Source organism: Pteropus vampyrus, unplaced genomic scaffold (assembly GCF_000151845.1).
Source record: "Pteropus vampyrus isolate Shadow unplaced genomic scaffold, Pvam_2.0 Scaffold8, whole genome shotgun sequence".
Taxonomy (NCBI): domain Eukaryota; kingdom Metazoa; phylum Chordata; class Mammalia; order Chiroptera; family Pteropodidae; genus Pteropus; species Pteropus vampyrus.
Genome location: NW_011888789.1, coordinates 4720000 through 4735714, shown reverse-complemented (window position 1 = coordinate 4735714; position 15715 = coordinate 4720000). Strand labels below are relative to the sequence as shown.

General features: G+C 40.3%; 1 protein-coding gene across 4 annotated transcripts in view; it reads left to right on the top strand.

Moving 5' to 3' along the window:
* Positions 1-14680, top strand: part of MFHAS1 (malignant fibrous histiocytoma amplified sequence 1) — a 66320-nt gene extending 51640 nt beyond the window's left edge. Inside the window, exons 2-5 of one of the 4 annotated variants that reach the window (XM_023538257.1) lie at positions 1805-1931; positions 4748-4786; positions 7377-7487; positions 11942-12077. In XM_023538257.1, the coding sequence (XP_023394025.1) occupies positions 1805-1931; positions 4748-4786; positions 7377-7404 (194 nt within the window). In that variant the 3' untranslated portion in view covers positions 7405-7487; positions 11942-12077. Of the gene's footprint in view, positions 1-1804; positions 1932-4747; positions 4787-7376; positions 7488-11941 lie in introns of all 4 variants that reach the window. The other 3 variants (XM_023538262.1, XM_011371694.2, XM_011371706.2) reach the window with 3 other exon arrangements.
* Positions 14681-15715: the final 1035 nt, after the last annotated feature.

The following is a 15715-nucleotide window of genomic DNA, read 5'->3' as shown; positions in this document are numbered from 1 at the left end:
TCCTCTTATTGCAGTGCTAGCCCCGTGGTTCATGGTGGATTGGTCGGTTGAATGATGCATAGCTCTCTGTGGGGCCTGGAGCAAATCTGTTTAACTGAGAGCTTCTGGCATTTAAAACGGTATTTGAACTGGGTGACTTCCAAGTTTCAGTCTAGCTCTAACACATGATTACTTTGGTTCATTTTATTACTTTGACAACATATGATATTAACATTTTTAACTTGCTTTTTTATATTTTGGGCTCTTTTCCTAACTGGTGTCAGGGTATAGTTCTGATCCCCGGGTATCTGTGACATAAGCTAATCATGTTAAATTAAATTTTGTAGTAATTTGGTGTTTGCAGTAGTTTGATTAAGGAACTCAAACTACATTCAGTTCCTATTGTGCAAGGTCATGTAAAAATGTTCAAACCAGGAAATAAATGCCTTTCATAAAAGTACAAATATGCTTAGTTCATTATTTAAAAATAGTGTTTTTAGAAATTTCTTCTAAGAAAGATGTATTCTGGTGTAAAGAAGTAGTTCTTACTTTGAGGAGCTATTAGAGAGTGGTGGCCAAGGGGAAGTGCTCCAGAAATGGGTTTCCGAGGTCACATCTCGGTCTGTCACTTGCTAGCTTTTGACTCAGGGTATGCCATATAACCTTTCTGATCATTAGTTTCCTCATTTGTAAAGTGAGGATATACTTCATTAGGGATATTGTAAAGATGAAACGTGATGTACATTTAAAGCTCATAGTTTAGTTCTGGCACGTGGACTCACTCTATCAACATAAGTTCTGCGGAAGGGAAGGGTATTTTGAGGCAAAGGATATTTGTATTATCCCATGTTGGCATGTACTTTGGGGTCTCTAGAATTCCAAATCTGTAATATAAGTGATGGCTTCCTTAGAGTTGACTTTTTAATTTCAGTAGTGTCTTTCCCTATTTGGCATATGTTTTGTCTTTGATTTGGTTTATTTACTATATTTAAGAAGAAGAATTTAGGCAATAATGAATACCATCATCAGCCAGAAGCTATTTATTGAACTCTGGAATGAGAGCTCCGTGCTGGCCATGGGCACAGAGAATGGGCAGGGTGCCACTGAACAAGGGTGAGGAAACTAAGGAACAGAAGTCATCACTGCTCTTAGGGATTTAACGATCTAGCTGGAGGGGAATTATATCCAGGGCAAGCAGAGTATGCAGATTTCCTTTTGGTGTACATTAAGTTAATTATCCATTTTTACTAGACCCCATTACTCACAAGATAGTATTGTGTTGGTCTTTTCAAACTCATACACAAACCTACCCAGGCAGTCTTCTTTCCCGTATGAAGCTGGGCTGTTTACCTTGATAACACACCTTTAGTTTGCTGAATTTCCAGGTCATTTATGCAAGGCTTTGTTGAGAGGCTGCTACACCTGCCCGCATTCCAGCTGCCTGAATTTTAATTATGAACACCTCCTTGGCAGCCCCTGCTTCACTGGGCTCTGGGGCTTCTGGCTTACTTTATTGCTACATATAGATAAAGATATCCGGAGTCAGTCTGTGAAAAGGAAGGCGAGGAGAATAATGGTAGATGCTGTCTTTGTCTGGAATGATGGCCTTCCTGCCACAACCATTAAAACGTTCTCTATGGTGATGCAGATGAGAATTTGGGCAATGAGAGTGGGGGCAGAGCCAGTGCTGCTGTTTTGGTTGCACTTTTATTCTTGGAATTCATTGTCAATGGTCCCTTCTTACCTTCCCTTCTCCCTATCTCCCTATCCCCAAGCTAGCTCCCTCAAGTGGTCCCATTAATGCATTTTTCTCTCTCTCCTGCAGGGGAGCTGCTGAGTCAGCCCAGACCAGAAGGAGTGGCAGAGATCATTTGCCCCAAGAATGGCAGTGAGCGAGTGAACGTTGCCTTGGTTTACCCACCTACACCGACTGTGATCAGCCCCTGTTCCAAGTGAGTTCTGAACGGGGCAGCTCCTGTCTCTCACTCCCGATCCTGCCTCAGCAGTTGTGATAACAAAAAGCCAGTTAAAGTACATCTCAACACACCTTGAAAAGCAGCCAAGGCAGACTCTGTTATCTGGGTGACGTTAACACCATGGCTTATGTAGCAGACCATTTTTTCTCGTTTGTGATTCTTTTAAACTTTTACTGAGAAAAAGTAAGAGCATTTTTAACAGCTTTATTGAGATATCATTTACATACCATACAGTTCACTCATTAAAAGTATATGTCATTGGTTTCTAGTATATTTTAAGATAGATATATGCAACCAAAAAGAACTCTTTTTTTTTTTTTTAAATAGAAAGTCATTCTGTCACTGCAGAATTAATTAGGCCCTCCTTTCTTTGGATCTCTGATTCTCTATCAGTGCTTGATAATCAGGGGCTTTGCTGTTTGTTCCCACCTTCCCCAAAATGTACTTAAAGACAGAGAATGTACAAGTCTGAACTAACTTTTGGGTACAAAGTTAGCTTAATATTACAGATAAAACAATATATTTTTTTTTTTTTTTTTTTTTTAGTATTAAGAATCAAACAGTGAAAACACTTTTAAACAGAAGAAATACCTTCTTACTGTAAACCTTGAAAAGCCGCAGCCACAGGTCTTGGAGCAGATCTCGTTTCTGGGTGCTTCAGCAACATGACTTACACAGGAAAATGTTCATGCAGGAAACTTTCATTTTTCTTCCTAGCTGACAACAACAACAAAATTTTTTTTTGCATATAAGCTTCCTATAGGGAGGGTGGGAAGCTTGTATTTGAGAATGGCGACCTGCCATCTCCTCTCGAGAAACTAGTTATGAGGTTGCATTTGAGAGAGCTGTGTGAGAGGAGCTCAGCTTCCGTCCCTGATGTGCTGGCTTTCCAGCCTTGGGCGTGCTTTCTGCAGAGCAGTGGGGGTGTGGTGGGGCGAGGGGGATGTTTCAGGGGCACTCTCATTTTTCAGCAGCTGCAGTAGAAGACTGCTTTCCCTTTTCTCCAAGCCAGGTGATTCATTAGACAGAACATCTCTAATCCCTCTTTGCTGGGAAATATCACTGAACACCCAGGGGAAACTCTTATCCAACGCTGTTATATTCAAAATGTTCTTTTAGCTAACTATGAATATACTATAATTCCTCACTAGTATGGCCCCAAGAAATTGTAAAATCTTGAAGTGCTTCTTAAATATTAAAGTAGAATTACAAAGTAACTTCATATTAACCAGAACATCCTCTGTCCTGAACATATCAAACAACAGAAATTTTACCGTCCTTTGAATTGTGTACATTAGTCTCTTTCTTTCAAATACTTGTAGGATGAGGATAAGGAGATATTATAAAAACAGCAGGGTGTAGAACAGAGGGAAACAGTTGTTCCATGTACTTTGCATTAGTGTAGATTTTCCTGAGCCAGGAGAGATGTTAACCTATTGTTTTGCCATAGCCACGTGGCACTTAATAGGCAAGATAGAGATAGGGCTATAATATCCATTTGCACAAGAAACCACAGTGGCACAGAGCCAGCTTTATCAGTGTTTTCCCATGGGCTTCTTGTTGTACTGCCACGGAAAGATACTCCAACCTGAAAAAAATGCTATCAGCCCCTCTCTCTCTCTCACACACAGTTTATTATACCTAAATGAATAAGTCTTCAAAGTCTTAGTAATCAGAGCCACGCAGCCTCAGACATCTAGATGCTAGAGAGAATACCTTTAGGGATTGAACTGCTTTTGACCTAGGTATGTGAATAGTTTTGTTTTGAAATGGGTGGAAAAAAAGTCTCATGCAAGGGATAGCAGGTTTGGAGTGTTAAGTCTCTATTTTAAATGAAGGAATATCTATGAAAACAAACATCCAGGCCAGGCCCAGTGGGAGGTCTAATTTAGAAGTGGATGACCGTGTATTAGAACAGGAGATTTAGGGGACTGATGAAGAACGTGTCTTAGGAGGTGGTCATTGCATCAACGCAGCTTAGATCTCAGCCTGAGAGTGAGACTTGGGGTCCCAGCAGGCACTAGAAATTTGGGAGACTGGAGCTACTGCACTGGCTTTGCAGTTCTAGCCAAGTTAACTTAAGCAGGTCACTGTAGAGTGATCTTTTACTTCTCTGTCATCCTATAAGATGCAGGTGGATGGTCAAGATTGGGCTTTCTTAATCAAGCACGTGTATCAAGATTCCCATAGGGTGGGGCTGGGTACCAGTCTTTACAAAATAAGAATCACCTAGATGATTTTACGTATGTGCGCTGGACTTTCTGATCTTTCTGCTCTTTCATAGTTCCAGGGGTAGGCTCCCTGGCCAGTGGACCTTATCTTTGGCTATGGTCAGTAACCAACTGGCCTCACTGGGGCAAAACTAACCCATGCTGTATGGATCAACACAATCCGTTCCACCCTCATTTCACATTTATAGCTGAACATATGGTTTATTGTTCAGGTCAGGAAAGGATTGAGAGTGACAGGAGGGCTATTCGTAATTATTATGCCAGGACAATAGGCATCAACCAGGTATGTCCCAGGCATACCAGGATAATCACCCTATTCGTAGGTTATTGATTTATAGCTTATGGTGATTTTTAAAAAGACATTCCAAGGTCTTTATCCAGTTTTCTCCTTTCCTTTATCAGTCAAATCAGAGACTTGTCACTTAACTACCTGATTTTGACCATAGATACAATAATGGTGATCAGAGTACTTTATAAAGAAAAACCATTGATGATGTTATTTGATTGGATGTTCCTTATGAATTCTAAGCTTTTCTATTTCTCATTTTAAAATTTTTCTAGGTGTTTTATTCCCCCGTGGGGAGACACAGAGAATAAAGAGTAGGTAGTCATTTTTTTTAAAATATGATTTACTCTCATCACTTGTCTCAGTGGTTGGTGGCTGAGGTCTCTACCAGCATTCCATTAGGAAGAGGTTACATGTCCTGAATGAAACGCCTTTCCTGCACCTCACCCTCTAGGGAGAAGAAACCTAGGGGCTGAGTGGCTTCTTAACCCTTTTGATTTGATCAGATTCTGTCAGATGTGAGTCATTTCTATGCTTTGGCTATCTTGGGCCGATTTTCAATGATATTTACATTTGAGATTAGACGAAAGTTCATCTAGCAGCAGATTCTACTGGGTTGCTGTGAAAAATTCTGACCTTTCTAAGGATATGATTCTATTTGATGCATTTTAAGAGCGTTTATTGAGGTATACTTTCATACCATAAAACTTCCCCATTCAGTGATTATTAATATATTTACAGGGTTGTGCAACCATCAATACAATCTAATTTTAGAACATTTTCATCATTCCAAAAAAAACTTCCTGCCATTTGCAGTCATTTGTGTCTAGTACAACACCTAGTTCCCTGCAGTCAACATTTTTAGCGTCACTTTCAGGAATAGTTTTGCTGCCTGGTGTGTTGGTATTAAACAGATTCATGAGTTTTAAAGAAATTCTTATGAACATGTTACCCTAACCCAGTTCAGTCAGAGGCAGTGGATTGACTTGCGCCGCCCACTGCTAATCCCTTGTTTACTGGACGATAGAGGGGAAGTGGAACTGCTTGGAGGAAGATCAGCCTCCTTCAGAACTTCTTTTTTCTTAGTATAGGTAGCAATTTTTAAAAACACAGACTTTGTTTTTTAGAGCAGTTTAGGTTCACAACAAAATCTAGCAGAAGATACAGAAAGATTCCATACACCCTTTGCCCCTACACACGCACAGCCTCCCCCACTACCAACATCCCCGCCACCAACATCCCCACCAGAGGAGTACATTTGTCACAGTTGATGAACCTATGCTGACACATCATAATCGCCAAAGTCCGTAGTTTACATTAGGTCTTACTTTTGGTGTTGTACATTCTGTGGGTTTGGACAAATGGATAATGACATATACATATTACTATACTATGTTTTCATTTCCCTGAAAATCCTCTGTGTACCCTCTATTTATCCCTTTCTCCCCGTTAACCACCGGTCCTTTTTTTTTTTTTTTTAGTTTTGTTGAGGTGTAATTGACAAATAAAATTGTAAGATGTTTAAAGTGTACATCATAGTTATTTGATATATGTATACCTTGTGAAAGAATTTACACCACCTAGTTAATTCACACATCCATCACCTCATATATTTATCCTTCAGAACTCCTGAATGGCAGCCTAACCGGCCCCTAAAGGGATGCTGACTCTTAGACATTAGGAGTCTGAAAGGACAAAAATATACTTTCAATGGGAAAAGTAAGCAGAAAGTAGGATAATTTTTAAATTTTATTAATTTTTTTAAAATTTGTGAAGTCCTGTCTCCATCCTGTTGCTCTGCAGGTTGCAACCCTTAAAATTCCAATTCAGAAGGGAAGCGAGAACTTCTTTGGATTTGCATTTCATTTTTGGGTGCCGATATAATGTTTTTCTTTCTCTTTTCTAAAGAGGTTTAGATCAAACCTACTTCTGCCAATTAAAGTGTATATTCTGATAAACTGCCAGATAACCCAATTTATCTACTGATTTTTCATTTAAAAGAGAGAATATGAAAATGTTTTACCTTAAGGCATACTGGAAGGCAACCCATGTTCTTCCAAGTGGTTTTTTAATGGACTGAACATACAGGAAGTGGGAATATATCATTTTTACTTCCTAATAGTTGCCATTTCCCTCGTGGTGGTACCATGTTGTCTGCATTCCATCATAGGCGGAGCGGTGGGACTGAAAAAAAGGAACTTAATTCTGATTGTGACAGGTCATGTGTTAGAGAATTAGAAAAAAATGGGCTGTTTTGAACATTGTTGGGCTATGCTTTCTCCTTTTCCAGAAAGTGCTACTACTACTAAAAGGCAAGGCTGAGACACTGTGTTTCAAAACTACCTTTTAAGCTTGGGTTATTGTGTATATACTGTAGTGTTCCCATTCAAGGAAGATCCCAGTAAAATTTCAGTTACGTACTATTATAAGTATTCTCAAAAATATAGTGATTACTTTGCATAGGAATTTTGGCAGTTACATTGTTTTGACACAAGGATATTTAAGACCAATTGAAATAGCCTTTAATAAAAAGTGGGATGAAGACTCTGGCCTTTATCTCACTAAATAAACAGGCAAATTATGTTTAACTGCACTCAGATTAGTTAATATGGACTTGATAATTTTTTTAAAAAGCAATGGAGTGAGATGGATTTGGCTTTATCACAATGGAGGATTTTTCACTGACCATAGACTTTTAAAGCATGGAGAGTGGGAAAGCTAGACCTATGCAGTTTGCCTGTGGGGTGTATCACAATGATTTGCGTTGATTTGTTTTATTCTTTGCAAAGAGTGAAGCAGCTCATTGCCTTGCAACTTCTACAGGTGAGGAGGAATAGTGTTTCTTTGATTATTTAGTCTTCCATCAGCCACATTGATACTGGAATTTGTTCCCTCTCTGCTTAGGTATCTCCATACTTTCTTGGAAAATTAAATGGAAAAGATAGTGCTTCTTTCCCTTATGTCATCATTTTTACTGTGCCCAATCTGTGACTTTAGGAGCACCAATTTTTAAGGGTAAGTCTCTGGGAAGCAGAGAGGGTTTCTTAAACAGATAAGGGCTTCCTAAGGACTTGGAAAGTTTAGGGGGAAAGGGAGGTGTTTGGGGTGAAGAATTCAATAGAGCAGGACATTTTAAGGTTACAAATCTTTTACTTATCCGGAATCAAGGTGCATTTGGGAATTAAGAATAAGGAAATGGCTTTATTCTTTCACCTAATTTACTACAGCATTGTACAGATTTGTAATCAGATCCTTGTTGGAAAAAAAGAGGTCATCTAAAAAAATTTACTCAACTATTATGCAAGAATATAACATCAGTGAAAACTCAAGTTGATTAGCACAGCACATAGCTTTTAAAAAGCAGTGTTTGTGTTTATTTTCTCAAGGCAGTTTGATGGGCTCTGGAATTAACTTCCTGAGTTTGAATCTTTCGGATTCGTTAGTGCTGTGAGGTAGACGTCTGTCAGATTGAGGTTACAGAAGCTCCGATCTCGTGTTGTTGTTGTGAGCATTAAGAGACAAGTGCAGGGAAGCATTTGGCATTATTCTTTACACTGAGTAAATAGTGCTCAATAAATTCAGTTGCTGTTATTTCACTAGGAATTAAAGGTAGTAATAAAAACGAAACTTCAAAGTACAAATAAATATACTTGAGTAAAATTCATCCCCTGACTTACTAGCAGTGTTTAGCTTCATTGAGGTACCTGCCCAAGGAAGGTATATGTGAATGCTGGACAGGTATGTTGGCTTATCTTCCCCTCCACCACTATGAAGGGATCACGGCAGAACATATGAAGATCTATTAATAAGGCCACCTGCAGTTACTCAATAAACATTGTTGCCCCAACCCTGGCTGTCTTCATGAGATAAAGAGATGAGTGGCACCGTTCCTTTCATATTATAGTCACAAATGCCTACTGTGCCTAGATGAACTCAGAGAGAAGCCCCCTGGCTCACGTGCTTCTCCCAACAACCCTGTAAGTCCCATAGGGCCAGGAGCAGGGAGTCTGAGACCGAACCATGTTCCCACAACCACAGCGACTGATACACAGTTGGGCCTGAAATCCGTGTCATGGCTCCCAGGCGCAGTGCTGTTTTCACAGCAAGTTCTTATTTGCCCATTTGTTTTAAAATATAGTGTATTAATAGAACATTGGAGGTATAGTAAGGCCAAAAATCAAGAAACAATTGCCATTGAAAGGATAGTTCATGACTCACATTTCCTTAGAGGAGGGGCGTGCCATGCTATTGGGGGCTACACGGGGAAATACCCGTCATGAGGCAGAGAGAGAAAGGGTCGGACTGTGGGCAGGAGCCTGCATTATGGCTTCTGCGTGAGGGTAGAAACAAGGCAGGGTGAACAGGCTTAGGATGGGCCATTTTGAATAGTGTCAGCCGGCCTTCAGGCATAGAGACTGTCCCTAGTTATCTGGTACCATGCCTTAGGCGTGTTTGCTTAGGGCAGGTGAATAGTGGCTCAGAGTGTGAGAGCCGATAAGGAAGGCGGGTGGGGTGTGGGCTTTGGATCAGTTGGTTTATATTTGAGAAGCACATTCACTTTCCAGTTATTATCTCTAGAAACTAGCTAATGCTGGGAGGGGCAGTCCCTCTAGGGTCAGCAGGGCCTCAGATGTCAGAGCTTCAGAAAACAGAAAATAAAAGATCTAGTTAATACAACGTCATATGACCTTAGTTTTAGCCTAAATTTCTAAATACCTAAATAATGTTGCTTCATCCCAGGAATGCATGTTCAATAACCTGAAAGGATTGCTCATCTGACCTCTCACTTCAGCTCCAGGCCTCTGTTTCCAGCAACCTGCATGGCAACCCCCTTGAATGTCCTGTGGGCTTAATAGTACGAATTACTGGGGGAGTCTTCCTCCCCCAAAGCTCTTCATCAGCCTGCACATTGCAGCCATCTGTGAAGCGAGGATCTGTCAGCTTCAACACTGCCCTCTTCTCCATATGCAGTCCTCCACTGAGAGCTGTTATCCTATTTTATCAGTTGTCTTGACATGAGCGAATTTGGCCATATAACTTTCTCTTCTGCCTGTGTTTTCACCTAGGCCTACCTGTCTTTGCCAAGATTCCTGTGATTGAGTTTCAGCTTGCCTCTATTCTTTAGTCTTTTTGTCTTTCAAACCAATATTATCTTTCAATGTCAGGCCCTGTTACTTCTCTCTCTATTTAAAAGCCTGAATGGCTTCCTATTGAGTATAGTCCCAAGTTCAAAATCCTGGGCATGACTCACAATCAGACCCTAGCCACCCTGCTGACATGTGTGACACTCCCCTACTGTGAGAGGCATCAGCTATACTATGTCCCTGGCTGACTCTCAGTCCTTAGCTGGCTGCCACCCCTTCTCTCCTACCAGATGAAGACCCATCGTCCCTAAGGCCAAAGTCATATGCGACTTCCCTTGAGAAGCTGAGAAGCCATGCCCAGCCTTTCCAACTATAATCAGTCACTCTTCACATCTCCTCAATACTTCTTATACACCTCCATTATAGTAGCGAACTCATAGTAGCTTATCTGTTTTTCACCTGAGACTTTTTCATCACATCTTATTCGTCATTCATTCAGCAGATCTTGTTGAGTATTTGCCCTTGACTAGACATTGTGCCAGATGTTGAGGATGTGGAAATAACTTAAGACAGACAGACATTGCCCTCAAGAATCTAATAGTCTTTTGGGAGAGAATGGGAATCAAAAATATAATCAGACAATCTTGTGAGTGTCTAATTTACAACTAAAATATGATACCTGCTGTGATAGGAGTATCAACAAAGACCTGTAGGCACAAAGAAGAAAGAACTATACCAGCCAGAATTGGGAAAAGTTCTAGGCACTCGAGGTGGATCTTGATTGATGGATAAGGGCAAGTTTATGAGATGGGGAATCAGTGAGAGGTGGAAAAGGCTGGCAATTTGATGGATATTTTTTTTCCGTAAGAGCACAAACAAAAAGTGGTATCACTGTGGAACTATGTTCAAATTGGTTTTCCTTTTACTTCCTTCAACACTGGAATATTCCCTTCAACAATGAAGAAGCCCTTGATTAGGTATTCTTGTGTTTCTCAGTCTTACATGTGGCTTAGGGGAGCAGACAGCCAGCCACAGCTGTCTGCATTTCCGGAGGTTCCTTAGATTCGGTTAAAAAACGTACATAGCACTTCTCCCATATGAACCCACATCTCACACCACCAGCGTTAACTGTTTGGCTGAGACATGTGTTTTCACACTGCCATCCTCTTTAGTTTGATATATTATAGTATTACTTGAATTTGAGGCAGTCTTCAAAACTTCCTCTACTGGCAAGTTTACTATATTAATCGGCCTTCAAAGAGTCTTCATTCTTGAGTGCCATAGAAACAGGAAAGTACCCCATGCTCCCAAATATTCCAACCTGTACAGCATGCTTTAGAGTCAAATAACCCCCTTCTAAAGACCTGGCTCTGTATCCTCAGGGAAGTTATTTTACCTCTTGGAACCTTGCTTTCCTTCTTAGTAAGATGCAAGGTAAGATGGAGCTTACCTGGTGGGACTGTGATGAGTTGAAGATTCATGAAATAATGCACTGCAGTGAATGGTGCTATTCCCAGTGTGTAGTAAGTTTAAGTTTTTAGTAAATGGAAGGTGAATATTTTTGATGATGTTGTTATTAGTATTATACTCGACCAATTCTTGAGTGGTCTAGAGAGATGTCTTAGGTAGAAACTAAATTGTCAGTTCCCGTAAAATCAGGTAGCATTAGCAGAGACAGGGCTGAACGTGAAGGAAGTAGATCATAAATCCTTTGTGTCTTTGTATGTTTTATTAAATGCTGCTAAAACACTTTTTAAAACATTACATCGCATGTCATTATAAAAAAGCTGAAATAAGGTTTGGGGACATTTGACATTTTTTCCTTTAACCATTTTGTCTGAATTGAATGCCACTTTGTTTAACTGAAGATGCAGCCATTTCTTCACTTCCTATTCATCCAACTCCAGATTTTAGTTTGACAGCCTTGCTTACAACTCTTTAAGTAAAATCATGCCTTTTAGTCCAGATGGAAGACAGCCGTTCTCACTTTTTCGTGTATATTCCTACTCCTCGAGAGTTATTTAGTGCGTTTCTATGTGTGTCTGTGTGTTTCCTGAAAGGAAGCAGTGTCGTGTGTAGAGTTTGAGGTTCTTAATCGGGAATCCAGTTAAGCTGTGAGATCACAGTGGAGTAAGTGCTTACACCTAACTGATGTAGTCCCCTCGTTATGTCTGAATTTAACATCACAAACAGAAATGTTTGATCAATCTTCTAGTAAAGAGTCTTTCCTTTGTAGGAACATTAGTTGTCTGACATTTACATTTTTATAAGGAGTTCTAGAAATAGAAGTGAAAATCAATGCAAATGTATTGCTTCCTAATCTTATAATTGAGAACGTCATTGCCTTTTGTCATTCCTGTGCTTTCTTCATATCTACCCATATAGGAAGAACGTTGGTGAAAAGCACAGAAACCAGTGACTTTTATGGCTGTGGAATTTCCGTGGAGAAAAGAGAGCATAAGGACTCACCTGGACCATCTTTCGCACCTGGTAAACCCTCCACACTCCCAGTGTGTTCCGTGAACTCGAGTGCATAGGTGTTCAGGGTGCTTTCTGAGGAGGGGCACGCCTGGCCTGCACATGAGGTGGGAGGGGCGGGGGACGGATGGGAGAGAATATGGAGCAAATGTTTTACAACCTGAACCTCAGAACTGTGATCCTCCAAGGAGAGCGCTACTTGAAGAAAAGAAAAAAAAAGTCGAACGGCTTCTCAGGGATTTTGTTTTCTGTGCACATATAAGCCATAGTTCCAGTACAGGTGGCAGTATTTAGAGCACTCAGATTTCAGTTCTGTTAAATGTGAAAGAAGGATCGACTGACCATTCATTGCTGTTCCGTAACTAGTGTAAAATATGTATATGTTTATCTTTATTTTTATAATATGCAAAAACATTTAAATTTATACAGTTTGAAGCTTCTAGCGTTAGTTAACACTGGGTGCAATATTCTGCATGAGAACTGTGCCAAGATGGGGCTGATTTCTTATTTTTAGCATATGACTTTTTTGTTCATTCTTTATACTTTAATTCTTCTCAGATTAAAAAAATAATAATAATAAGACACCAATCTGCCCATGGCTTAAGTTTTGGTTCACAGAGAGGCTGCCAGCAACCTGCAGGAATGTTCAAGGTGCACGTCAGGCAATGCTCCCTCTCCTCTCAATCACAGGTCCCTATAAGCGTTGAGCGGGGTAGTGGGATTATTCATTTTCTGTACCCACATGTCACTAGTGCTGGGCAGCATTCTTTGCTGCAGGCTTTCATGCTGATGGTGGGCTGTCAGTGGGTAATGCTCTGATGGAAGTCTGGTGTTGGGATTCTTCAGCGGAAAGGGACAGAGGGGTCAACCAGTCCATGGAAAACCTGAGTCTTTCAGTAGCTTAAGATAATCAGGAGTCAGTTGGAAACACACAAAGAACTCTGGTAATGAGTACTTTTTTTTTTTTTTCCTAGAACAGAGTCTATGAAATTTAGCAGAGCACTTTGAAAGCTCTCCACATCTGGCTGTCAGACATCAGATAGTAAATGGCCTAATTGGAGAAGCATAATCCCACATTGGTTATTTATAAATACAGAGCCTCTGATTGCCAAGAACTAGTAAAACTCTTCTTTTAAAATCTCCATGAAGCAAAATTTAAAAAGCAAACCAAACAAATTGCTTTCTCTTCTACTCCTGATTGGGGCCAAACAGCATCTGCTGCAATAGTAACACATTCTAGTCTTTGCGGGATGTAAAGGACTCTGTTTACATCTGCCTCCTCTGTGGTGTTGATTGAAAATGTGTAAGACAGGAAAAGTGAGTCAGTTGGTATTATTCTTTTACTTCTTTTATAAAGTATTGGCTCTTGCAATGCCACAGTATACAACGTCGCAAAAGATTTTTAAAAGAAATAACAAACAAGCAAGCACTGCATTGCAAAAAAATCATTGATCTATTTTTGTGGAATATTTTATGCCCTAGGAGTTAACTTCACTAACCCCAGAACTTCCAGTTAAACAAGTATGATTTCTTATGATCATAAAATCAAGTGGGATCAGACTATTTCTGCATTTTTAAATACTTACTTGAACATAACACCTCAAATTTGGGATTTTTTTCTCTTAGAACACAGTCACAAAATTAATCTGGTTAATCCTTTTGTCACAGTTCTCGTGTGTGTGCATGTGCGTGGATGCGTGTGTGTATAAGTGTAAACTGATTGCTAACATTTAATTGCTTCGTGGACCATTAAATCGTTGGGCATAAAATTTTTTAATTGGCATGAGACAGTTCCTAAACTGTCAAAGTAACCGATTTTGACCACTCTTTTGAAAAGATTTTTAAGCGTGTGACTTTGAGCTAACTCTCCAGGGGACCATATTAAATGAAAAAAAAAAAATGCTACTTTGGGTGGCATACCCTGAAAAGTGTGTGTTGTTATTATGAACATAAACGCCCACGTTCTTAATATCTGCTATTTTTTGACAAGTGATGTTTTGTGCTGTCATCTGAACCCTAGAGAAGCAATGTAAGAAGAAGTCTTGGTGTCACATGTGTTTAAGCAAAAAAGTCGTGGTGACAGAGGGTCATGTGACCAAAAGCAGCTCCAGTAAAGCTTGAGAACTTGCTTCAGGGTGGAGGAAGGGTCGGAGATACAGAAAACACTCTGCTCTACAGGAATTTTCACTGTCTATGCAGTGAAATTCTTCTTTTGACACCTGGGAAGACTCAGCCAGCCGAGGCTGACAGGCAATTCACTGAGCACAAGGGGAGTCTTCCAGCCATTAGTCCCTGGCCTCGCAAGAAAAAAAAAAAAGCCTTCCAAGTTTGTTATCGTTTCTATTCCTGCAACTTGTGGTATCAAAACCACTTCCTGGAATTGTAAAAGTGCTGCCAGAATAAACGTTTTTCCCCCTTCCAAGAAAGAAAGAAATGACATTGCTCAGATTTGATACTTGAGTGGTGGACTCTTTTGAATGAATAAAAATGGAAAAGGGTTGGTGTCGTTCCTGATGAGGTATGTGTTATTTTTCATGCCACAGTTTGTGAATTGTAATTGCGGTTTCCCATTTAATTGTCGTAACTGGGCAGAAAAAAAATTTTTTTTTTAAGGTCAATAAAAATACAAATGGTTAAGCAATTATATTACCAGAGTTTAGTTATTCTTGCTTTTGTTTGTTTGTTTCAATTTTATCAGTTAATGAATAACGATTATACATTTTTAGTTAAGTCACGTTTGAGCTATGGGAGGTGGATGGTGGCAGCTCTGTTTTGGAAATGAGTCCCCAAGAAGAAAATTGATGAGATCTGTTTAAAACTCTGCCAGTGTTTTCAGACTGGAGATTCAGCTCCTGAATATATTGGCTCTGGTGTCTTAAGTCAGATCCTTTTTTTCAGTGATCTGCTATACTCCTAAACCAAAGCTTATGAATTTATGACAGGTTTGCAAGTTCTCTTTTCCTGATCTTTTTTTCAAGGGCTCTTTGCAGAAATTCTTGCCACCACCTTGTAACTATTGTCCCGGTGGGGCAGGTGGCGGGGCTGGGTGTCTGTATTCACAGGCTGAAAAAGCTGGCCCGCCAGGACCAGGACCAGAGCCTCTGTTCTTCCTGGTGTTTTTATTTTTTTTCTCTCTCTCTTTTTAAAAGACAGTTGAGAAGATAAGGAAAGGAAAAGTGTGGCTGCTTGGTGCAGAAGCCACAGCCTCTAGGGAAGGAACGGGAGCAGAAAAGTCTCACTCTGAGGTGCTGGGGCATTGGCACAGGGAAGAAAGGCCCCTTGGCCAGGAGGGCCTCACTATAAGACTCCTGAGAAGGTCGGTGGAGCTACTGGGGGCCATGAATCCAAACATATCTCTGCCAATGGAAAAGTTGAAACCATGTGGTGGTCAGAATTTTCCAAAGAATAGTGCGGATGGGCTTGCTCTTAGAACTGGGTGCCATAAGGCAAAGTGCTGGGTCCTGCTGTCCCTCCTGGTGAACAGCACGAGGAACAGAAGTCATTGCTCCCTTACCAAGTACCTTGGAGTTCTTTAAAATTGGTGAGCAGGCATCTGGTGACAATTAGAATGCCTGATTTTTCACACATGTCACTGTCTCCCAAGCCTATTTCTCCTACTTCATTGTGGGCTTTTGGGGTAGATTCCAGGTTTGCTTTAATACAAAGGCGGTTGCTCAGGTG